The sequence below is a fragment of the Acinonyx jubatus genome, chromosome A1 (genome assembly GCF_027475565.1).
Source record: "Acinonyx jubatus isolate Ajub_Pintada_27869175 chromosome A1, VMU_Ajub_asm_v1.0, whole genome shotgun sequence".
NCBI classification, from domain to species: Eukaryota; Metazoa; Chordata; class Mammalia; order Carnivora; family Felidae; genus Acinonyx; species Acinonyx jubatus.
This window is the reverse complement of record NC_069380.1, coordinates 125,494,053-125,518,591: the sequence shown is the minus strand read 5'-3', so window position 1 is coordinate 125,518,591 and position 24,539 is coordinate 125,494,053. Positions and strand designations below refer to the sequence as shown.

Genomic DNA, 24,539 nt, shown 5'->3' with positions numbered 1-24,539 from the left:
CCCAGGGCGTGCTTGGGTTTCCGTCAGCATCTCTGGTCTGCTGTGCTGTAATCGCTATAGTGGCAGCCTCTGGCTTTTATTACTGGCAAGCAGTGCGCTGTGCAGACATAGACACCATAATAGGAAACACCTCAGCCTGTCATAAACAGGTCTAGAGAGTAGAAGGCACAGGCCTGACAGGGCGTGTCCATAGCAACTGAGCAAAGATGAGCAAGGCTGCCACTGTGGAGTTAAGTGCAGGCTGATATCTGTCTTCTTCATTTCAGAAAAGAACTGGCTGATTTTAAGGCTTTTCCATTGTTAGCATAGCATGTTTTTGTTGCTTTTTGTGTTAGACCTAAATATGAATAAAGACATATTAAATGTCTTTAATAATAATTAAATAATACTCTCCAAAATATTTTGAGAGACTATATCCAAGTGTTTTCCTTTTGTTGTTCTCCCTTAATTTCACTTGGTCATCCAATGCAAACCCATTAGGGAGAAAGAACAGACATTTCATTGCTATGGACAATTACTTAAAAAAAATAAAAAAACAAATGATCATGCATCTATTTAAAGAATCATAAATTATACTAATTTTACAGAATTACAAAGAAAAGAGCATTTCTTAGTAAGTTGGCTTTCCATTGTTTATGCCTTTTTGCATCAAATTCAGGTTTTAGAAAAGGAGTACATTCTTTGACCAAGAGAGTTTCTATTTTATGTTTGCTTGTTGTTTTTTTTTTCAATCTTCAGATAAATAATGAACTACAAATTTAACAATGAATGGTGATGGGCTTTGTCACAAGAACTTCGATAAATTTTAAATTTGAAGGGGCTTTAACAATTTTCATAGAAGAGCTAAAATGCTGTCGTGGGTGCTTTAAATGATTTATAGGTGTCGTTTCATTATTTGTAAGGAAACCTTATTTCACAAAAGAAGTTAAAGATTGCAAAGCATGCAAAAAAAGCTATAATTCTGTTAAAAGAGTATGCAGAAATTTAGATTTAGGAGAACTGAAGTTTTGAACTTTATTTTGGGAGATTTGCTCAGAGTCTTTTATAGATTAAGTATTCAGTGGATTTTTGCTGATTTGTTCCTTCCCTTTTTTAAATAAGCACTGATCCTCTTGTTTTGTTTTGTTTTTTTTGAGAATTTCAAGGCTATTTCAACAATATGCTCTGATAAGAATGAAACTAATTAACATTATCTTGGGCATAAACTTTGATTTTGTTTTTTGTTACATAAGTCATATATTCTCAGCATGGTCTCTTAGATCTCTAAAAGGGTAAGTGATAATTAGGTTACAAGAAATCCTAGGAATGTTTTACTAAAAATATTCCTTTTTTTAAGTTTATTTATTTTGAAAGAGCGAGAGAACATGCTTGTGTGCACTAGAGGGGCAGGGGAGAGAGAGAGAGAGGGAGAGTGAGGGAGGGGGATGAGAGAGAGAAGAAAGAATCCTAAACAGGCTCCTAGCTATCAGCATGCTGAGCCCGACGTGAGGCTCATTCCCACAAACTGTTGGGATCATGACCTGAGGTGAAATTGAAAGTCAGACACTTAACCGACTGAGCCACCAAGTGCCCTTTATTAGAAGTATTTTATTTTTTTATCATATATTGGGGAAAGTTTAGATTAATTTCTCCTGGAAGGTACTGTTTGGGCCTAAATCTTAATTTTTCTCTGTAGTGTTCTCGAGCAGTAAAATGATGAAAGAGTACATATTAGAAGAGATAAAACCAAGAGCTTGCATCATTATAGATTGGAAGCAATTTGTTGCTTCAAAAATATAACTCAGTGGAGAGATTAATCACTTTTTATCCCTTAGTTATATTTTCAAACATTTTAATATTATCACTTTGCTATGTATGAGCAGTCTTTGACTACAAGTGGTCAGGAAACACTGGTATGTAACTTACTTTCTGACATAAGGTATGATCCTGATATACTCTCGTACTTCAAGCCTTAAATTTCTAACTTAGTCCCAGAAACAGTACACTACATGTCAAAAAAAAATATGTCTCATTTTTAAAGATATGAAACTGAGGCTCAGTTAGACTTGTATAAGATCCATGTGCTTGTTAATAGATATAAAGACACTTATTTTTCTGAATGTAGCATCTGGGGAAAGATGGGGAGATAGAAGAACAGGTGTTTGTTCTCAGGCTGCATTTTCAAAATATATCCAAATATAATTTTTAAATAAGTACTTGATTTCAAATAGCAAGGATAGTTTCAACAAAACATCATTCCTAGAGGGGAATCCTATTCTGTGTCCCTTGTTCTTTGCGTCATGAGAGGTTGGGTAGACAGGACCTAGTTTCTGGCTCCTAGAAAGAGTATGATAGTGAGACAGCATGTTAGGTTGGGAGTCAAACTAGCAAGCAGGTAGTTAACAGGGCACAGGTATAAACTGGAGGGTGATGGGGTCAGAGGGTTGAAAAGACAAACTGGCAAAAGCAGACCTGAGATCCTGAGCTGGAAGGGATTTGGAGAGGGTACAGGTATAATTGGACGGAATGAAGCTTGACTGATACTGGAGAGTGTGGCAGAAGAAGATATAGGATAAACTCAGGGAAGGCATAAGCAGGGGTCAGGATTTTTAAAATGGCCTATTACCATGGTCATGTGGAGGTCTGTTTTCTTGGTGGGGGCAAAGTGGCGAGGGAAGAAAGACTTGAGGATAGAATGAGGAATGAAGACTGCAGGAAAGAAGGATAGAAAGATGACTTTTTCGGACAGATGAGGAAGGGGAGGTGTGGTCTAAGAAGGAGAAATCTCTCTGATTGGGCTCACCTAGGATGGGACTTTCCTTGGCTAGAGGCAGACTGATGGGTTCATCATGTTCCTGCCCACTTTCTACTGCAGGGTTCCTGTGGTGAAATCTGATTGGAATGAATTTTTGGGACAGCCTTGAAGAAAAAAAGAAATCCAAATGGATCATGGCGAGGGTGTGAATGGTTAAGAGGAGGACAGTCAGCTGTGGGGATAGTGACTAGGGCAACTGACTGGAGAGGGAAGATCTACAGACGAAGGGTAGTACATGAGGCTAGAGTCTTTTTTAGCGTTGGTAGCTGGCATCCTCTACTTCACCTGTTGCCTCCTTGAGTCATAGCCCAGTAGCAGCATGGGTGGATTGTCCCATCCAAATGCTGGGCCATCCCCTAAGGAACAGGGTGCCTGGGGGTGAGGACACGGGGCAACAAGGTACAAGCTGGAACAAGGTGAAGAGAGACTGCATCAAAATAAGTATAGATTGGTTCACTCTAATATAGTATAAGTTATTAGATGCAAGAAGAGTAAAGTGGAACAGAATAGCAGGTGATAGATTTGAACTTTTATCTTCATTCTCCTGTAAATCGTCTAAATTCCAGTGAGCTTAGCAATTCCTCTTCTGTATCACTCCACACTAGAGTTGTGACCTTGGGCAATTAAATTGCTTCATCTTCTCTGAACCTTTTTTCTCTGCAAATCAGGACTAACAAAATGTATCTCAGAGGCTTGTTGTACAAATTAGATGAAAACCTGACTAAAGTGCATTGAGTGGTACACACACATAATAGGCATATAAAGTGGCCTATCTTTAGTAGGGATGGGGATTGGGACTATTTTTAAACTTAAAAGGTGAACTTTATATGCTGCCATATAGGTGACCCAATGCAACTAGAGCTTGAATCAACAGGCCTGGGCAAAAGAGCTCACAGAGTGTGCCTTTGAAATCCTGATACCCAGTCATGGTGATTTATGGGCCCTCACTAGCTTGCATATGTGATGGCTCACTGAGTTTGTTTACTTTAGTTTTAGCTTGGTTACCTAGCACTCTATGATAGCATATTTTTATTTACACTCTTACTTGACTCCTTAATTATGATTACCTTGAAAGAGTATGTGTGAAGGCAGCCATGAAAGAAACATTTATTAGTGTTGTGAGGGTCTCAGGTAGATCTCCATTCCACTCTGTCTAAATATTGGTACATTGCTTATGCTTCACTTCTCCCTCACCTTGGATGTCCTTCAAGACACCTCCAAATGATTTTTTGATTCTGTGAAATATTGAGAGTATGATTACTTACAAGAGTGTCAAGTATCAATGATATCAGGTAACTAGGTAACTCTTCTTGGGGAAGGTAGAAACAGGAACCAAAATAAACTCTTTAATCATTGCACAGATTTAAAATGACAGTCTCACTGAGAAACAGAGGAGTGGATGAAATCACCGTGAACCTAATTTCAGCCCATGATAAAGTCTTAGTCATAAGTCTGATACTAGCCATAGCAGAGGGAGAGCAAATTCCCCAGTAGTGTAGTTGTTCTAAGAATTAAAAATGAGTCAGTGAATAGGTGATTGATCCCTTTCCTTTTTCTACTTACTGTCAGCCATTTTGCAGACAAATCAAACTTTGGTATGCTTAATAAAAGTTGTGGGTTTTTTTTCTTTTTTAATTCCATACATCCTTAGAGGTAAAAAATTTGTGAGATCTCCATCATTTTACAGATGAGGTATCAAGGCACAGGAAAGTTGAAGTGACTCAGAACAAAATAGTACTGTGTTGTTTTGGTCAAGGTTTTATCTTGTGGCAAATAAAAATTTTTGTTGCTAGACATAAGACCCTGATTTTGCTCTTTATTGACATAATCACTTTTAAGTGAAATTTCTAGTTTATTATTTATGTTTTATCCTTGACCAGTTTCTAGACCAGATACCATTTTCATGTGAGAAATAAATCATTGGGAAGTTTTTCTGTTGTTTTTTGTTTTGGCTTCAGATAATCACAATCTGCTATTTAGGCTTTCACTAAGAGATTTTTGTTTTTGGCTAGATGCTGTAGAATGTATATGTGCTCTAGAGGTTTTTAGAGACAAATGAGATTTTTGTATGTATGTTTGTATTCAAATAGGTAGATAAAATAGGTATATAAAAAGATAGATGATAGATAAAAAGATAGAAAATAGATTGATAGGCATATGGATATACAAACTAAAAATATAACTAGTCATGTAAGTAAACGTGTTGTGTGTTAATGAATAATAGCATAGTTCATGGTGTTCTGGTCCTGTAGGGAAGTTTATAGTGTGTTAAACACTGAGGACCAAATTAATTGGGAAACATCCCCGAAAAAAAGAGTTACTTAGGCTAGATCTTTAACGTGGAAGATTGATATAGATTGCTAACAAAGGAGGAGATGGCATTCCAGAGGCTAGATGAGGTAGGATGGGGCACTACTGTGGATTTCGCTCTACTGTGTTTGTGGGAGTGGGCAAGTAGTGGGTGTTTTGGAAGAGTGAGCCTGCCTGAAACAGAAAGTCTGGTGCTGGAAACAGAGGCGGGTATGAGAAATATAGACTTGGGACCACAGTGAAGAGTGCCTTCAGTGCCAAACTAAGCCATTTGCACATTATCCTCTAAGTCCTGAAGAACCCTCGTATTTTAAGGAAAATATTAGAAGGAAAATAACAAAATGATTTTATAAAGATAAGTCTGGTGGGGGCATATATCATACTGAGGGGCAATAGTGAAAGCAAGAAGGGTCTGTTAGAGAATTAGGCAAGTAAGTGATGATAGACCAAAACAGGAAGGGATGAAAGGTAGGAGAAGGATTGTGTGGGAAGGAAGACAAGTTATCTCAGATTTGGGGTAGCAGGGCTGCAGTGAATAAGAAGAAAGTATAAAATTCTACACATAAACATAGAAAGGATGATACCTAGAAAATTAGAAGCCAGTTTGAGGGTGGGGTGAAAGATAGCAGTTAAGTTTTTTGACATGAAGTTGAGGTGAGACCATGTATCAAAAGAAAAACCTTCAGTTGTCAGGACTAGATTGCCAGTAGTGGGACAGGACCTTACCTGGCAGTTGCCTGTGCAGAGTTGGTGGTTAAGACCTTAAGGGTCCTCTTTAAAATGGGAATAATACTAGTCATCATAGAGTTGTTACTAGAAATAAATGAAATGATTCCAGGAAAGTCTTCAGCACTTCCACAACTGGCATTGTGGAAGCTATATAAAAGCCATTTTCTTGTCATGTTTTCTCATTATGCCACGTGGGAGTTCATACGTCCTAATTAATTCATATCCTTGATTTTCTGCCTTAGGAAAGAGTAAGAGCCCAAGCTACAATTGCTCATGTTAAGCTGTTTGTCACTGTTTAGAAGACCTAGGTTTTTTTATATGAAAGGTTAAGGATATTTACTACTCTTCTGCTTATTGCAATTTCTGTAATAAAATCCCTGAACCATATTTTGTTTTCTCTTGCTGTGTCCATAGTCAAATCAATTTTAGGGTTTTTTTTTATAAGGTCTTTAGACCTTTTGAAAAATGTTATTAGCTTAATGCAAGCTAATGATCATTACCTCAGTATTAGCTCGGTGGTTTAAAACTAGTTTCACTCAAAGTGAAAAACTTACACCACAGTGGAGGAAATCCAGGAGAAGTGGATTATTATATATGAAGACTTGCAGGACTCCTGTCTGTGTAGATTGGACTAAATGTCTTCAGTGGAGCTTTCCAGCTTGGATGTATTTCACAGAATCAGAGTTATGGTATGTTTGATGATCCCATTCCATCTAACATAATGCAATTGACTCATCTCATAGGGCATTAGATTTCACATATAGGTCAAGTACAGCAGAGTTTTTTTGTTTGAGGGGGTTCCTCAACAGTAAAATAAACTTCATGTGTTTAAACTTTCTTGCACTTGATTCATACAACTCTTCTTTTGCCTCTTTGTCATCCTCCAAATCTTTACCTCCCCCAGTCTCCTCCATGTTAGCAAATGGCACAAACATCCATCCAAGTCATATACTGATCAAACCAGAAGTCTAGGTGTTGATTCTTCTCTTCTCTTCACTTGTAGCACTCCATTCAAGTCTGGACAACTCTTCCTCACTGCATCCACTCTCCATCTGTCTGCTCTGTCCTTCCATAAACCATTCTCCACAGAGACAGCTTTGTAAAATGTAAATCACATCATGTAACTCAGCACCTTTCAGTGGTGTCCTGTATTCTCTGCAAGACTTAAAGGACCCACATGATCTTCCTTTGATATACTTGTAATCTCGTTCTTTATACCTGTCTTCCCTCATTCTGACTTTCCTTGCTGAGAATGCTCTGCCCTAGATCTTCTGGTTAGTTCTTTTTAATCCTTTGGATCTCGTGTCAGATACCACCTTCTCAGTGCAGCTTTTCCTGACTATTTAATTTACTAGTCCACTATCATGGTATCACATTACCCCCTTGTCTTCCATTCAGTATGTTTCTCATTCATTTCTTGTCTTTTTGCCCCAACAGTTCAAGATTTACATGCTTAGGAAATTCTTCTGTGTTTATTACTGTATCCCCCATTCTGGCACATAGTAGCTGTTTAATAAATACTTGTTGAGTAAATAAGTGAATGACCATTCTAAAGCAGTTTGTTTTCTGATATTTAAAGCCTGTTGCTTTCCACCAGAATTACCTATTCTCTTTTCTATTTTCTGTTTTTATTTTCCCGAAACCCTGGTATTTTTGTTTGTTTGATTTTACTTGTTAGTAAATGTGAAGAGAACCAAGAGTTAGGTAGTAGAATAAGTTTGAGAAATACTAGTTTAAACAAAGTAAAACAGGGTTATATATTATGGTCCTTGGCAAAGCCTTTAATATGCTAATGTACACCATATCCAAGAAGGTTAGCACTATGTCAAAAATTTAACTCTCAATGTCTTCTTTGAGAATTATCACATCGGACTGCTGTTCTTTGTAACACATTCTAAAAATTGCTGCCTTAGACAAAAATCTATCATAAAAGATAGGGAAAGAGACGCTATATTGACTACAAGGAGGCAGATTTATGCTAACTATAAGGAGAACAGGCTATAAAACAAGGACTCAGAAAAAAAAAAAACTATGAAAAAGTAATGGAAGGATTCAAAAAGAACCCACAGCAGTTGGGACTATTGGTTTTCTGCAAACAGCTCTTCCTGCTTTACTGGATTTTTCTGTCTCCAGCAGCTCACACAGTGCTTAGCCTAGAGTGAACATACAGTAAATAATCTGTATTTGACTATTGACTATTGACTATTGAAAATTGACTATTTATTGATTGAATAAAGGTGGCCCAGGATCACCATTAAATCATTAAATTAAGATCAGTTTGGTTTGCTTAAGAAAGCATGAAAATATCTAATGTATTTAGGAAATGTTTTGTTCCACAGAATTAAAATCTCAAATACTAGTATTTATGAGGATATTTCAATAGTTATTATATTGCCTGAATACTGTGTATAACTAGGAATTTACCATATTTTGCATTATTCAAAGTTAAAATAGACTGTAGACAAATATATGCCTTTTTTTCTGGGATATACTGGTGGAGCTCTTAAAGTAAAAATGTTATTTTATCATATGTAACTATGCTTGAGATTTTGGTTTTTCATTTTCTTTAGGCAAAGTTAAGCAAATTTGGGATTGAAATAATTGAGTAACATTACCTAACATTTTTAGAGTCAGATTTTGAGGTATAATTTACATAAGGTAAGATGTCCACTTTTTAGATCTAGTTGAGAATATTTTGACAAATGTATGCAATTGGATAACTACCACCTTAATGTATATGTAGAATATTTCATCACCCAAAAAGAGTTCTCATGCTCCTTTTGTACTCATTCCCCTCCCTCTACTACTGTCCCTGGCAAGCAGTGAATGTCGTATGAATAAAAGCATATAGTTACAAAGAGCCTTTTGTTAATGGCTTCCTTCACTTTGCATAACGCTTTTGAGAGTCATCCAATAATAACACTATGCATGTATTAGTAATTTATTTCTTTTTATTGCTTTCTAGTTTTTTATTTTATGGATATACCACAATTTGTGTAGTCATTTACCAGTTGATTGACAACTGGGCTGTTTGCAGGTTTCAGCTGTTGTTAATAGAATTGCTATAAACATTTACATCCAGGGTTTTGTATGGACATATGTTTTCATTTCTCTTGGGTAAATAATTAGGAGTGGGACTGCTGGAACATGTAATGAATATAATTGTTAACTTTATAAGAAAGTGCCAAACTATTTCCAAAGTCTCTGTCCCATTTTGCAGTCCTACCAGTGTCCTATGAGGGTTCCATTTGGTCTTCATCCAAGCCAGCATTTTGTATTGCTCGTCTTTTTCATTTTAGCTATTCTAGTAAGTTTGTAGTAGCATTAGATTTTGATTTTATTTTTTGTTTCCTTAATGACTAGTGGTGTTGCACATCTTTTTATGTGCTTACTGATCTTTTTAAATTGTAAGGATTTTTATAAATTCAAGATCTAAATCTCTATCAGATACATATTTTATACATACATTCTTCTCAGTCTGTGGCTTGTTCTGTTTTCTTATCACTGTCTTTGAAAGAGAAGTTTTGATAAAGTCTGGTTTATCATTTTTGTCTTTTATATGCTCTTTTGTGTTCCAAGAAATCTTTGCCTAATCTTTGCCTAATCACACATATTTTCTGCTGTTTTTACTTCTAGCAGTTTTACGGTTTTGGGTTTTACATTTATTTCTAGGATCCATTTTGAGTAGCTATATACTAATATGGTGCAAAATAAAGGTGGAAGTTCACTTTTTTGTGAATGGATGTCCATTTGTTTAAATTCTCTTTGTTGAAAGGAATATGGAGCCTAAGTTTTATGACTTATAATTACTTTAAAATCCACAATACGTGTGGATAAAAGATTAAATATGTATTTCTAGAAATCTGCCTATTTGCTTTTTTTATTATTGCCTTAGGAGACAAGTATTCTCTGTTTAAATTATTTTTCCAAAGCATACCACGAAGTACAGAGGGAATATTAGTAAGTATTTTATGGTGATTATGATGGCCATCATAAGCATGGAAAATTGGCGTTGACTTAGGAGAGTTTAAGTAAATTGAGGGTCCTAATTTTCCCTTTAAGTAGAAACTCTATATTCATACAAGATTATTTTTGTGGAGGTTTCATTTATGTGAGGTCTCTGCACCTATTCATTGCCTTAATTATTCTTCATTGAAACAAAAGTCCTTTGTAGATGTGATAATGATGGTGGTAGTGGTAGTGGTTTCCGCTAGATTTACTCAGTAGCTGTGAACATAGAAAGATTTGTATCTGGCATATATGATTTACGATGAATCAAGAATTATAAAATACTATGACAGGGAGACCATGTAGAAGCAGAATTCAAATACAGCTATCATCAGATCAGTTTGATGTTATTTCAGCCTCAGAGTACCTCTCAACAAAACTAGAGTTTCTCTTTTATTTTTTAAATTATTATTATTATTATTTTTTTTTTTTTTTTTTTTTTTTTTACTTTAGAGAGAGTGGGAATGGGTGCGAGGGGCAGAGGGAGAGAGAGAAAGAATCTTAATAAGGCTCTACACTCAGAATGGAGCCCAACTCAGGGCTCGATCTCAAAACCCTGGGATTATGACCTGAGCCGAAATCAAGAGTCAAATGCTCAACCAACTGAGTCATACAGGCACCGCTACAAAAATACAGTTTCTTGTATTGGAATTCCCTTTTTCAGTAAATGTTAGAGGTTTTTCTTATTTTAAATAAAACTTGGGTGAAAATTCTCAAATTAGGTTAATTGGAAAATGATCCTTAGCCTTTTCAGATAATGATTCCATTTTAAAAATCAACCTGTAGTTCCTCTTAGTCTCAAGCTTCTTTAATATATGTAAGATATGTTTTTGTTTTCTGATATGTGATGACTGTTAGGAACAGAGCTGTTCCTTAAATCATGTTTGGATCCATTATCACTAGAGGGCAGTAAACACAAACCGATTTTCTGGATTTACTCGAGTTAAGGTGGTTTTTGTAATTAGCATTCATCAGAGAAAGTGTAGTTTTTATAATGTTAGAATAGATTTAAAATTCTGTTATTTAAAATATAGGTTATAGATGAGTTCTAGATTATTGCCTGCCCCTTAAACTTTTTATAGTGAAAGCAAAGGAACGCTGAGTGATTTTAGAGACACCGGTGTGCAGTAGTTATTGTATTTAATATTTGAAGTTTCCTCTTGCCTCAGAATTCTTCAGGGGGCATTTAACAACAGGATTTGCATATGTTAAGCTGAACAGTAATGGATATGTGGCAGCCCACTTCACACAGATTTGCTTTTTGATTAATAACAATTCCCAGAACTTTGATCTTAAGTAGAAATATGTAAAATCAATATAGATTGATTATAGAATAAAATATTTTCCGAAGGTGTTAGTCCTCTTAAAAACAATGCTATTTCCAGGAAAATCCCTTAGGTTGTAGAAATGTAAAAGTCACCGGTACACTTATTTTAAATAATGTTTCTTGAATATTTCAAGCAAAATAATACAGTGTACAGCTTAGAATCTATTATGTTAGTAAACATATTGTTTATAGACTCTAGGCTAACTACAGATTAATCCCTAAATTGTTTTTGGCAATTTAGAATGTTCTGCAGCCAGAAAGCCTGGGTTTAAATCCCGGCTCTGCTACTTGGCTTTGCGACCTGGGATAAGACACTTGACTACTGAGCCTCAGTTCCTTCGTAGTTTGGTTTGTTTTTCTGTTCCCCTAGTCAAAAATGTATCTTACCTCTCTTAACATCTGTTGTAAAGTTGTAATTCCAGCAATTGTTAGTGTATCAAAGACTTGATTCCATCAGCAGAAACTTAAGTAAATAATCCAGAAAGGTTGATTGCTTGAGGTATCATTTGAGGACTGAGAAAATGAAGAATAAAAGAGGAGTGGTATCCAGAGATTTTGAGGAATATTATTAGGAAAAGACAGAAAAAGAATATATTTTTAATTTCAGTACAGGCACACAGACATTTGTATATACAGTCATTTTGGTGTTTGAGCATAGCAGACAACCAGTGAAGAAATATGGATTCTAGCTGTGTGCAACAACATCTGTGTTTCGTTCATGGAGCACTCCCACATGTAAGTGTTCACTGTCCCACTGTCCCTTACATGTGAGACATGTAAGCCACTTTCTCACTGCCAGGTGAGGCTGCCTGTCTCTGGTCACAAGCTTCCTGACTTCGCTGCTTAGTATGATCCACCCTGTCTGGAGATCCGACCACAGTGATAGTAACAATGGTTCTTTAATTCAGGATATTGCAAAATGAGTGCAAAAAATAAGGATAAGCTGGGATGCCTGACTAGCTCAGTCACAAGAGCATGCAGCTGTTGATCTCAGGGTCATGAATTTGAGCCCCATGTTGGGTGTAGATAATACTAAAACTATGTAAATAAATAAACTTTTAAGGATAAGTGATTCCACCCCTAAATTCATACCATTTATCACAGAGTCTGTAAACACGTAATTCTATGACAATCTATTCATACACTATGAATAGCAAAGACCTGGCCTGATATGTCAGCCTTGTCATATCCTGGGCAGGTTATTGACTGTTTTAGAGTACCTGTCTTTCCACTGCAAAGGGATACTAGCTATCTAACCAGGATGTTTCAAAGGTTAGTGTTAAGATATATAAAGTTCTTGGTGCATAGTATGTGCTTAACAAATGCTGTACCAGGTTACACTTTCCTCACTAAAATTGTCAGAAGCTAGGTCTGATTCTAAGAATTATATCTCTCTGACCCCATCCAAATTTCTCCTCTGGTTTGTGTAGACTTTTTCTGCCAGCTCCTACTACTGTGGCAAACAGAAGGAGCATCTAGTCGGTCTCTCATAAGGGGAAAAATGAAATGAATTTTAATGTAGCTCAGAGCTTTAGAAAAAAATGTTTCTTATTCCTTACAAATATGTAAATCTTCTTTAATACTTTTTATCTGATGTTACTGTAACATTACTACTATTATTATCATTATTATTATCGCCTTTACTGCACTGGATTAGGGGTTTACAGTTGAATCTTTTGTGCTTGTGATTCACTAATTATTTTGGAAAGTATAAAGAAAGAATAAGATATCTTCCTTGCCCCAAAGACCCTCTACCCTGGTTGAGGAGGCAAAGTTGAAGGCAGTTTAAGTAACTGGAACAGTGATTCTTAACACTGGAGAACATTTAGGAAATTTCGGAGTGCACTGATTGTGGTGTCCTGCTGGCATTTCATGGGCAGAAGCCAGGGATGCTAGGTGTCCTGGAATATCTGGGATAGTCCTTTACCAAGGAGGAATTGTTTTGTGTCCCAACAAACCATTCACATAGGCAAAATATTCACTTACGATATTCTGAGTCTGGAACACAGCTACTTTTTACTTTTAACACAAAATGGTTTTTTTACATGATTTTAATCCACACTAATTTTTTCAGTAATGCTACCACAGTGTATACTGAAAGAGAATTGTACTTTGTTACATATGAAACCTTTCAAGAGTCATTCACCATTTTGGAAAAAGATTGTTTTTCTAATACAGTACTCCTGTATTCGTTTCCATGTTGCTGTCACATTCATGGTAATTCTCCATATATTGGAGGAAGCAGAGCAAACACTTAACAGAACACTTACTGTTCTGAGTGCTTTACATGTATGCCCACTTAATCCTTACAGCAACCTGTAAGGTAGCTTCTATTATTCTTTTCACTTTCCAAGCAAGTAAACCAAAGATGAAGTAAACCAAGAAAGTTGAAATAACTTTCTCGGGGTCACACAGTTAAGTGATAGTAAGATCTAAAGTTTTGACTTGTTTTTTAATATACCTGCGTACAAGCATTTGTATTTTGCAGTGTTTAATATAATTTTATTTTTCCTGTATGTTACTGATAAGCCATGACACTGGATTCTTTTAAAGTGTCTATATAGGAATTATTTAGTATATGTAGGTGTATTTAGTAAAGTGTGTATGTTGGAAGAGTATTTAGGAATTTTTTATCAGGATGAAAATACTTGTTAAAAATAGAAAGAAGTAACTTAGTTTTAAGTTAGTCAAAGAATAAAATAGATTGATGGATGGATAGAAAGCATAATTTGGATTTAAATAATATTTGTGTGGCATGCCTTGCTCTTTGGAAGCACACCAAGCATGCTCTCTCCCATCTTAGAGCTTTTGATCTTGGTGTTCCCCTCATTTGACTCCTCTCTCTCCATTGCCCCATATATCCTTATGACTTTCTCCCTCCCTCTCTTTCTTCAGATCTCTGAGTATATGTTGTCTCATCAAAGAGACCATCCCTGGGCACCTGGGTAGATCAGTCGGTTGAGTGTCTGACTTCAGCTTGGGTCATGATCTTGCAGTCCATGAGTTCGAGCCCCACATCAGGCTCACTGCTGTCAGTGCAGAGCCTGCTTCAGATCCTCTGCCCCTCCCCCACTTGCATACATGCATCCTCTTTCTCTTTCTCAAAAATAAACATTAAAAAAATGGCTATCCCTGATCATTTTATAATATAGGAACTGACATTGCTAACACGCCACAGCCTCTTACCCTTTTTTTTTTCTCCATTGTACTTATCACCACATGACCTAGTATATATATCTGACTTAGTTGTTCAATGCAAGCTCCAGGTAAAAAACCTTTGCTTTGTTCACTGCTGTGTCCTGTTATCCATGACAGTGCATGGCATACAGTAGGAGCTTAATAAAGTATTTATGAAATACAGGAGTGAGTGCAGAATAGACTTTGGAGAAGGGCTGAGATATTTGGCCTTGAGGTATACTTTGAATGATTTAAATCTGACTTTTTCTGTAAAAAGTTTAATGGAGGTAGAGGAAGAGAAAGAGGGTATTCTAGGCAATGAATTCAGTGAAGGTAAAAATAGATATGGGACTGTCTGCTAAATCATAGAGCTGAGTGGAATACTAGCCTTTCAGGACCAGAGCCTGGGTATAAAGAGCGATTGGATTTGGGCTTGGAGTTGGGGATTAGGGTCACAGGTTGTCAATCTAGAACTCACATGGATGTGATGAGGCAGGTGATGCCGAGTGATTAGGTGGTAGCTTTGGAGCAGCAGACTGAGGCTGGCTTTGAGAAAAATTGGCCTGGCGGTAGAGGTGAGTATAGAATTGGAAGGAGAAAAGCCAAAGAAGAAGAGTTAAGCACTTATAAGGACTTAGGGTTTTGGGTCTGAGACAAATAATGATGTGATGCAGTTAAAATAAAACATGGTATGTTACACACACACACACACACACACACACACACACACACACAGGATAAGCCTGGGAGTTGAAAAAACTATCCCATAGTGGGATAGTTGTTATAATCCACATCATTGTTTGTATCATCATCATCACCGTCTAATATCTGTTTGTCACTATGTATCAGATGTTTTAAGTGCTCTGCATATATAATCTTATTTAGTCCTCATAATAACTGTTCTGGTTATTTGTTGCTATAAAATAAATCACTTCAAACTTAGAACTTAAAATATCAATTTGCTAATTTTTTATTGTTTTGTGGGCCACCTGGGCTTGCTTAAACATTTTCACTTTGATTCCCTCATGTGTTGTAGTCAGATGGCAGCTAGGGCTAGAGTCATCTAAAGGCTCCACTGGCAGGATGAGTAAGATGGCTTCTTCACTTTCAGGTCTGGCTCTGGGAGGAATGGCTGACAGAGCTAGAGATTGTCCAGGCACACATCTGCTCTCCCTGTCTCTCTCTCCCTTCCACCCCACTCCCTGCCCCCACCTCTGTTCAGCCTCTACCTAACATTAGCATGGGCTTTCTCATAGCATGGTAGTCTTAGAATAGTCAGGCTTGCTAGCGGGGTGCCTCAGGGATCCTAATAGCACATTCAAAGTAACCAAGGTGAAGACTTCAAGACTTGTGACAGCACTACTTGTTGGTTATAGAAACCAGGTCAGATTCGACATAGGGTAGGATGTCTCATTAGGAGGCATCTTTGGAGACTAACTAACCCAATTTTACAGGTGAAGAAACTGATACGCTAAGAGTGAGATCATTTGTCAAAGATTATGCACTAAAGGATTTGATACAAAGCCTATGTACTTAGTACCTGTATGAACTTGGAAAATCGTTTTCTGTCTCTAGGTCTCACTTTATGTGGAAATCAGGGAATTAGAGGAAATGATATTGAAGATGCTTTCCATTTCTCTCAGGGTTTAAGCCTATCGATTTAGATTATAGGAATGGGGATGGGAAGGAACAGACTAAACAAAAAGGCATTTTATAAAAGAAAACTTGGTAGTAAAGTTGACGGAGGGAAGGTGATACAGATGGGGAACACATTAGGGTTATTCAGAGATCCCGTTAGATGATTTATATTAAACACCTAATAGTGGCTGACTCACATCAAATGCCTGTTGAATGGTAGCAAAGAGACAAAGATTTCAGTCTGTGATACTGGGAGAAATCTCAACCCACTGACTGAAATGAGAGCGGTTATAATAGGAACTACTTAAAAGCAAAAAATGGATCCATCAATTCTGAAAAAGTTTGTGATGAGTAGCAGGGCATTTGACAAGGGAGGGAATCTTACAAGTCACTTGTAAATACGGTGCTGAAATTCAGGTTAGAAGCAGTCACTGGAGAGCGTGGCCTAGGACAGAGTCTTGTGGATATCCCAAGCTAGCGGATGAAAACAAGAAAGGAAAAAGGCATGGTCAGAGGAGTGGGTAGAAAACCAAAGCAGTTGACAGTCCTGGGATTTGAAGGAGATTAGAGAGAGTACATCACTGAACACTTGTGAGAAGTTAAGGAGAGTGAGAAACAAGGAAAGAGGAACACCTTTTTATTCTGAAGGCAGTTTTAGTGACCTTTTGGGGGGGGTTAATTTTTTTTATTTTGTAAAGGATTAAGAGGAATGTGAGAAATTAACACAACAGGTGTTAAGTGCAGCTGAAGACTTTGGGCGCCAAGGACCATTACACCTTCAGAGAGGCAGAGTAGAACATGGATGTTTCCTGCACTATCTAGAACAGATAAACCAAATGCAGGAAAACTGAAAATTGACAATATCAGCAAGTCACAGAAGCACAAATCAGTTAAGTGTGTTGAGATGGGGATGAGGTAGAACCAACAGAATTTTATGGTAAAATAGAGTAAAAGCTAGGCTTTCCTCATTTTTTTATCCACAGGTCTTCTTTAGTATACAAGGTACAGAATAATATGACCCCAAATCAAATAGAAAAGATTGTTTTCTTTGAAAAAATTTAGATTTCTTAAGTCTCCTTACAAAAGGCATGATTATTCTTGAGATCAATGTTGTATTCCTCCAAGACCCCTGTTAATACCTTTCTTAACTTTGTGAGCAGTCATAAAAGTGTTCTCGTCTGGTCAAAATACAGATCTTGAAATCTGTACACCAAACTCTGCATTCTTTAACTATACACAGTGCATTAGCTTTCAGTCCACCCCCCACCACCAGATTCATGATAAATACCCACTTTTAGATTTTTAGGGTTGTGGAGCTCAGACACATGTAAAAATAGAAACAAAAGGAACTGAGAACAGCCATGCCCCACGGGTGAGGAAATGTATCATTCCCATTTTTAAATTCTGGACATTAATTGTATTTTATAATCACAGTATGCTTTTATGTTGGATGGAGGGAGAACTTTGGTTATATCTGTGTCACCAGGGGGAAGCCACTTGTCTTGGATTTGAGAGAAGGGGGTAGTTAAAATGCCTAATGGCCATTTTCAGACCAACTTTTATTTTGAAGGAAGCGAAGAAGTCAGAGAATATTAAAATGCATAGAAAGGACTCAGAAAAGGTTGAAAATCCTTATTTAAGAATGAACTATGAATTTTGAAAAGTTTTATGGTCTATATTCATCACTGGGAGAGGGAAACCCCATTCATCTTTTCACACGGCAGCCTCAGCTGTAGGGATATCATTATTAAATGGCGTTTAGCAGAGGTGAAGAGAAAAACCTCCTCCCCAGAGATTTGCCCCTGCCAACCAATCAGGAAGCAGCCTGCTCTGAATCCACACCCCCCTGCCCTGATAGACCAGGGGATGGAGTGTGATTGGTGCATAGTTGGGCTTTTATGGGAGGGGTTTCTTGTCACTCTTCCTGGCTTCCCCGCAGTTCCTTATTTGGTAGCTTTTGACAGAACTAGTCTTTCTTGCAGCTAAGCATCTTGACATACATTATTCATTAAGCCCTGGAGCTCAGGGAGAAAAAGATGCAGACCCTTAGATCTTTAGATATTTCTTTATCACATGAATTTTCTTTATTCAGAATAGTTGTAGAATTCTGTTCCATTCTGGAGTTTTACAGATGGCATGTGTTCAATGGGAAGACGGCTGGATGGGATCTAATGAAAGGCTTTCTTATGTATACTTAATTACCAAAAATCTTCAAAAACCCACACTCTCTGTGGCTTGCGGATATTGTTAAAGTATCAAGGTTTTTGAAAATATACATATTTTAGAACTAATTGTCTCTTTATATAATCAATCAAAAATGCCTGAAGCAAACTATTTACTGTCAGTGTCTTGGGGCTACATAAAGGTAAGATTTATTTAGCTCCTAATTGCTCTGATTACGTAACTGATAGTTTTAATAAATTACTATGGCATTAAGCTTTAACAGTCATTTATTTTTTTTCCCTTAGATGTGAGTTACAGAAGTAATGTGTGGTTTTAGTGGTCAAGATAAGGAGAAATTGTATAACTTTTATTAGCTATAGTTTGCAGTTTGCATGTTAAAATATCTTTTCATTGGTTCTTCGGTTTGTCGTGTTGTATAGATTTGAATTGTGCTTTTAAATATGAAGGTAATCATACAAAATTAATGGAAATAAATTAGTGGGACAAATTAATTATGCTGGTGTATGGGTTCCAATTCATATGTAGTACTTAAAGTTTATAAAAATTAATTTGTGGCTCTTCCTAAAAATATATCACTTTGACCCGATGAGTGTTCTTTTTTTTTTTTTTTTTATCTTCAGATACAAAAGCTCTAGGTGACATTAAAAACTGACATTTCTTAACTATTTGGTATATTATTAAAATGAAAACTGGCTTATCTACTTGTAAAACTTGAAGAAATATAAAAGTTCATATGATAACTTTTGTTAATCTCAGGAAATGAAGTAATACACTGAATTTACTAAGATTGTATTCCTTCTTGGCAAGCCTCATGCCTGCCTCATGATAATGCTAGCCTGGCGATCCTATCTCTGGAATAGAAGCAGGAGGTAGAGAAACGTTTTTCAGTCCTAAATGAAGCATCACTTCAGAATTTGAAATCTATTCTTAAACATTTGAGCCAATCACAGTACATATTTTTAAGAATCCTTTTCTGTTACTTTAAGGAGTCTCAGATGGAAATATTTTTCATTTTCTTTGTTTCTTTTTAGAGGAAAATATTCTCCTTGTTGTGAGATTTACTTGCATTCTAAGAAAACTTACTTCATTTTTAGTTATCCAAGGAGTCACGATTCCCCACTTCCTCTAAAATCTATGGATGGCCCAGATATATTTTAATTGTTTTTGAAATGTACAGACTTTTATTATTTGAATTTTGTTAGCCATTTTTTGGCTTAAGAAATTTTTAGTACAGAAAAGTATGGAAAGTAATAAAAGAAAATCCCATAATCTCCCTACAACTCATCTCTTAGCATTTAGATAGCTCATATTTGATATGTTTTTGAAGGGCTTCATATTTGTATTATGATTATGAACAAGACCTCCAAGAATGTAAATAAATAATTATAGTGCTTATCTTTTTGAGGAAAAATTTTGCTGGTCCACCTTGTTTATGTTTTAATAGTATACTGCTAAAAACACCTAAGGACAAATATAAATATATTTATTCTTATGCATTTTGAAGGGTTTCTTTTTATACAGCCAATGCAGTGCTTATTTTAGCTTTTAATGCTGATATACACCAAACTTGCAGTGTATCACAGTGCAGCATTTTCAAATGATTTTTAGTAGAATATTGGTTGGGATGGGGTGGGGCAGGGTAGGCATTTTCTTAATGTTTGACCTTTACCACCTTCTTAATTATACACTAAGAGAATATAAAATGCAGCCAGTACATTGGCATGAATACAGAATTACAGGGATTATAGTTAAGAATACTTTATATGGAATCCAATTTGACAATAAATTTCATATTAAAAGAATACTTTAATTTTTTTATTATTTAATCTTGCTTCCTCAGCAGTCTTAAATGTAGAACATAAATTGGAAAACTGGAGTTTAAAAGCAAAATACAGAACTTATTTCAACTGCATTTTCAGCTTCCTTTATGCTTTACATGCTGCACTCATTCTGATGCCTAATGAGAACAAAGGATTTGAAAGCATTTACTTAAATCTTAATCTTTTTTTTCACTGTTGGAACAATAATTCCATAGATTATTTTGTACTATTAAAGCAAAAACAATCAGAAGAACTCATCAGCAGCAAATATGTGGAGGTCACTTTTTAAAATATCTAAATGCTCAATTAAATTGTTTTGCATTTTCCAACCAGTTTCTTTTTTCTTTTGTAAAATCAGTTCTGTCTTTTATCTCTTCTAAATCTGTAAATTGAGAACTGTAACAATGTTCTAGGAAAACCACATTTTATTACCTTTTCTAATCATTTTCCTCATGATAATTTTGTATAGTTAACCTAGTAAATGGTATGTAGTTATCTTAAAGTGAGAGACATTCCACTTACATTTTAAAATGATTGTTGAATCGTTCAGTGTATTGTTCTTTAGCACAGCCAGCCACACACTCCAAAACCATATTGTAAGATCAACTACCAGTTGTGAAAGCATTGATGGTAATTTTTGTGATTATTAATTTAGCTTTCCTGAAAGTTTTGTATCAACAGCAAAAAAAAAAAAGGGGGGGGGAAGCAATTTTAATTCCTTTTAGAAAATACTCTTCTAACTTAATGACTCTTTGAAAACTGTCTTTAATATCCCATACCCGTTCCCTTGGGAAGAAAGAGAATTGTTTAAAATACTCTCTATTGTAATCATGTTAAGAGGAAATGTTGCCTTCCTAAGAGCACCTGACAAACCCTGGTAGAGATATAGGTGTGCACTGAAACGTTTCTCCACCCACACTTCTGGGTTTTGAACAAAAGCATAAGAGTAGTCTTGGAGTATATGTATATGATGCAGATACAATCAGTAGATAATGCAACCTGAAATTTATCCATCTGTAGAATAGATTTCCTTTCACTGGTGTTTTTTGCCTTAGTTATACCTGTAGTGACTGGCTTTTTTGAGGAATTACATAAGTGAACTGCCGGAAAAATTAAAATTCATTATTTATATTATTCCAGAGAATCCAATAATTTGTGTAGCACACCTGCAGTTACCATGTACTTTTTCTGCAGGGCATATATGGCAACATATTCCTTATACCAGGTTGCTTGCAAGTTAGAAGGTAGTTTTATGGAAAAACTGGGTCCCTAACTTTTCCAATTGTACCCTCCCCGACTCCCAAGCTTGCATCATATTTTACTTACATGGAGAGAAATGCATGGAGGGCAGGTGGACAGCAGCTGCTGTAGAGACTGAGAAGGGGGGCTAGGAATAGCTGAAAGCCCCTCATAGCCCCCCACCTCCTCTATAAAATACACTTTGCCATGCAGGCAGTTGTAGCATGGACAATTTCAGTTCAAAGAGATATTTCATTCAGTATATGTTTTAAATGTTTAGCAGACTCTCTTTGGCCTTGTTTTGTCTAAAGAGTAGATTTTTCTGAGAGTTAATTTCATTAATTAAGCAAGGATTTACTTGTCTTTGGGCCTTGCATGTTGAATTATTGTTCTGTTTTTGAACCATGATGATTATCTCCTATGTTAATAATATCCCAAATTACTTTTGGGAATGGGTAGGGGAGCTAGATATTTCTGTGTATTTTTTGTGGGCATAACTATAGCTAAATCTTTGATCTGTCCTGGAGTGATAAAAATCAGGTATCTATAAAAGGCCCAGTGACCTGGGAGATAGAAGGAACTCACTGAGGAGCATCTCCTATGTGCCCGGCAAAAAAAAACAAGACACTTTCTATTAACTCATTTAATTAGTTAATAGCTTATAACTTTAATTCAAGAAAATATAATATCATGAAAGATGGACAGAAAATGTTTTGAACACTATCATAAATGTCTTCCTGAATATTTTTAGGAGGCCGCCAGTTTTTCCCAGGATATCAGAATGTATAATACTGAGTGAAACCAAGCAGCAGCCTGTTTTGTATACTGTCTGATGACAATTTAAAATATATACATATAAATGTGAGAAATAAGACATAGATGGAAATATAGGTAATTATGGTAATCTCTGAGCAATTGGCATATACATGATTTCTAATTTTGTCTATATAGCTTTCTAGATTTTCAGTATCATGTATGCATTTTATAATTAGAAGCAAGTTATTAAGAAAATACATGAACAAAAAAATGATCTTTATGTTCCTGAGTTTGAGAATAAGCTCCTTAGACCTGTAAATTAACAACCAGAAAAATTTATACTGATTATGGTCAATTCTTCAGTTTTCTCTACAGGAGAATATAAATATACATTTCTTATATTCAACAGTCTGTTGAAATATTTTTATTGATCTTTTGTGATAAATTCCTGTATCTAATCTACATGGTCAATAAGATGGACTTTGGAAGTGATTTGCCAAATTATCTTGAGTTAGGACACCTTGGTATAAATTATCCAGGGAAGCACGTTTTTTTTTTTTTTCTTAAATTCTAATAAACTCAATACGGAGTTAGAAATTACATTTCAAACATCATTAAATAGTAAATTCACTACTCTCTTTTTTCCTAGATTTAAGTGAGAATTTATGGTGAGATTCAAAATTTTAAAGGCTACTGAATATTAGAGTAAAATGTGTTTTGACTTTTTTTGATCAAGTATCTAATAGTAACCCACATAATAGAAAAAAATTATTGGTTCTGTTAAGATAAATATTAAGGCATATTTAAATTAAAGGCCCATTTGGGCTATGTTGGGAATCAAAGGGCAACACTTTAAGAAACAGCTGATGGATGGGAAAGCATGAAGTCTTTGAGAATTTTGGAATTGGGTATTGCCATGTGATTGTTGTAAGTTAATTCCAGTGTTTTTTAGGATAAAATAGTCACCATGGCATCAATAAAATACACTGTGAAGAAACGAAGTTGCGTATTGAAAATGGACCTGTTTTGTATTTATGTGACTTTAGAGATATGGATTGGGAAATCCCATGGATGCTGAGAAACAAAAAAATCTTATACCTTCTACTTGGAAAAACTTTAAAAGGAAAAATTATATACTTATCAATTCAGATATTTCACTTCTCCATAATTCTGAAAGAGTACTCAAATCTATTCACTTTTGCTTTGGGGTAAAAGATATTTTAACCTCTGACAAGTATACATACTAACTTCTGCAAATGACAAATTAATTGATAAATCATGTTCTGTTGTGTGGCAGCATATTTTGTGTTTATAAGTTAGGGGTTTTTTTTCCTTCTCTAAATACTAATAATACACCTTAATTTTTTTTTCCTTTTTTTTCCCCCTTAACTAATGTCCTTGAGTGTCTAAATCTGTGTGGTCCAGTATGGTAGCCACTAGTCACGTGTGGCTATTTAAATTTAAATTAAATTAATTTACAATGAAAGTTCAAAATTCAGCTCCTCGTTTTCACTAGGCACATTGCAAGTGCTTGATAAACGCATACGATTAGTAGCTACTGTAAGGGACATCTCAGATTCTAGAACTTTCCAACATTATAGAAAGTTCTATTGGATGGCACTGATCTAAACTGTCAGGACAGTTTAAAAAATCTTTGGGCATGTTTTCTGTATGTTACAAGTATGTTTATGTTACCTCACTTACATTTTCCTCTTCTGTTATTTCATATTATTTTTCTGTTTTTCAGTTTAAAAGGATGCTTAATCGGGAGCTCACCCATCTCTCTGAAATGAGTCGGTCTGGAAATCAAGTGTCAGAGTATATATCAAACACATTCTTAGGTGAGAATAATAATTTAAATGCAATTTAAAAGTTTTATTTTGTGGTGTTTGTTTTTGGAGGTAGATTGGGGGCACTAACTCGTTTTGGAAACCACACAAGTGCTAAGAATTCCATTTGTTTTCATTCATCCTGTTAGTAACTTGACCATCTGAGCCTCCAAGCTTTGAAATCTAAGGTGATAAAGTACATTTTTTTTTTTTAGTTTTATTCAGAAGTTCAGGGATTCTCTGGATTCAAGTTGTATATTGCCAATTTTTTCAAATCACTAAATGTAAAATGTATTTTATAAGAGAATTCTATGCATGCATTCAACAAGTTCTTGTTAAATGCCAGACATTGCTGGGCACTGGTAATGATAAATTAGAAAAGGTCCTTGCCATCAATGAGTTACAGTCTAATGAACACCAAGCTCTAAATACACTACAACTGCTAAAGAAAAGCTTGCTGATAATAATAGTTGAGAATAGTTGAGAATGCTTTGTACACCACCCCACCCTACATCCACAGAAAGAAAATTCAGTTGCTGAAAGTCAGTAGTGTGAACATATCCTTGATTTGAATGTACTTTCGAAACAAAATTGCTGTAACATCTAATTAGCATTTTCACTAAACAGACATTTATTGAACACATGCTATGTGCAAGGATGAATTAGAGGAGCTCACTACCTTGAAATAGTGGATGAATAAACTGAGGCATCTACTTAGGTCTTTTATT

The 24,539-nt window shown here is 35.7% G+C and overlaps 1 protein-coding gene across 10 annotated transcripts in view; it reads left to right on the top strand.

Annotated features, from left to right (window-relative positions):
- Positions 1 to 24,539, top strand: part of PDE4D (phosphodiesterase 4D) — a 713,672-nt gene that overhangs the window by 671,353 nt on the left and 17,780 nt on the right. For 9 of the 10 annotated variants that reach the window (XM_027041436.2, XM_027041455.2, XM_053214565.1 and 6 more), the window contains one exon: positions 23,730 to 23,823. In XM_027041436.2, the coding sequence (XP_026897237.1) occupies positions 23,730 to 23,823 (94 nt within the window). Of the gene's footprint in view, positions 1 to 10,290; positions 18,349 to 23,729; positions 23,824 to 24,539 lie in introns of those variants that run through there. The other variant, XM_015073825.3, reaches the window with a different exon arrangement.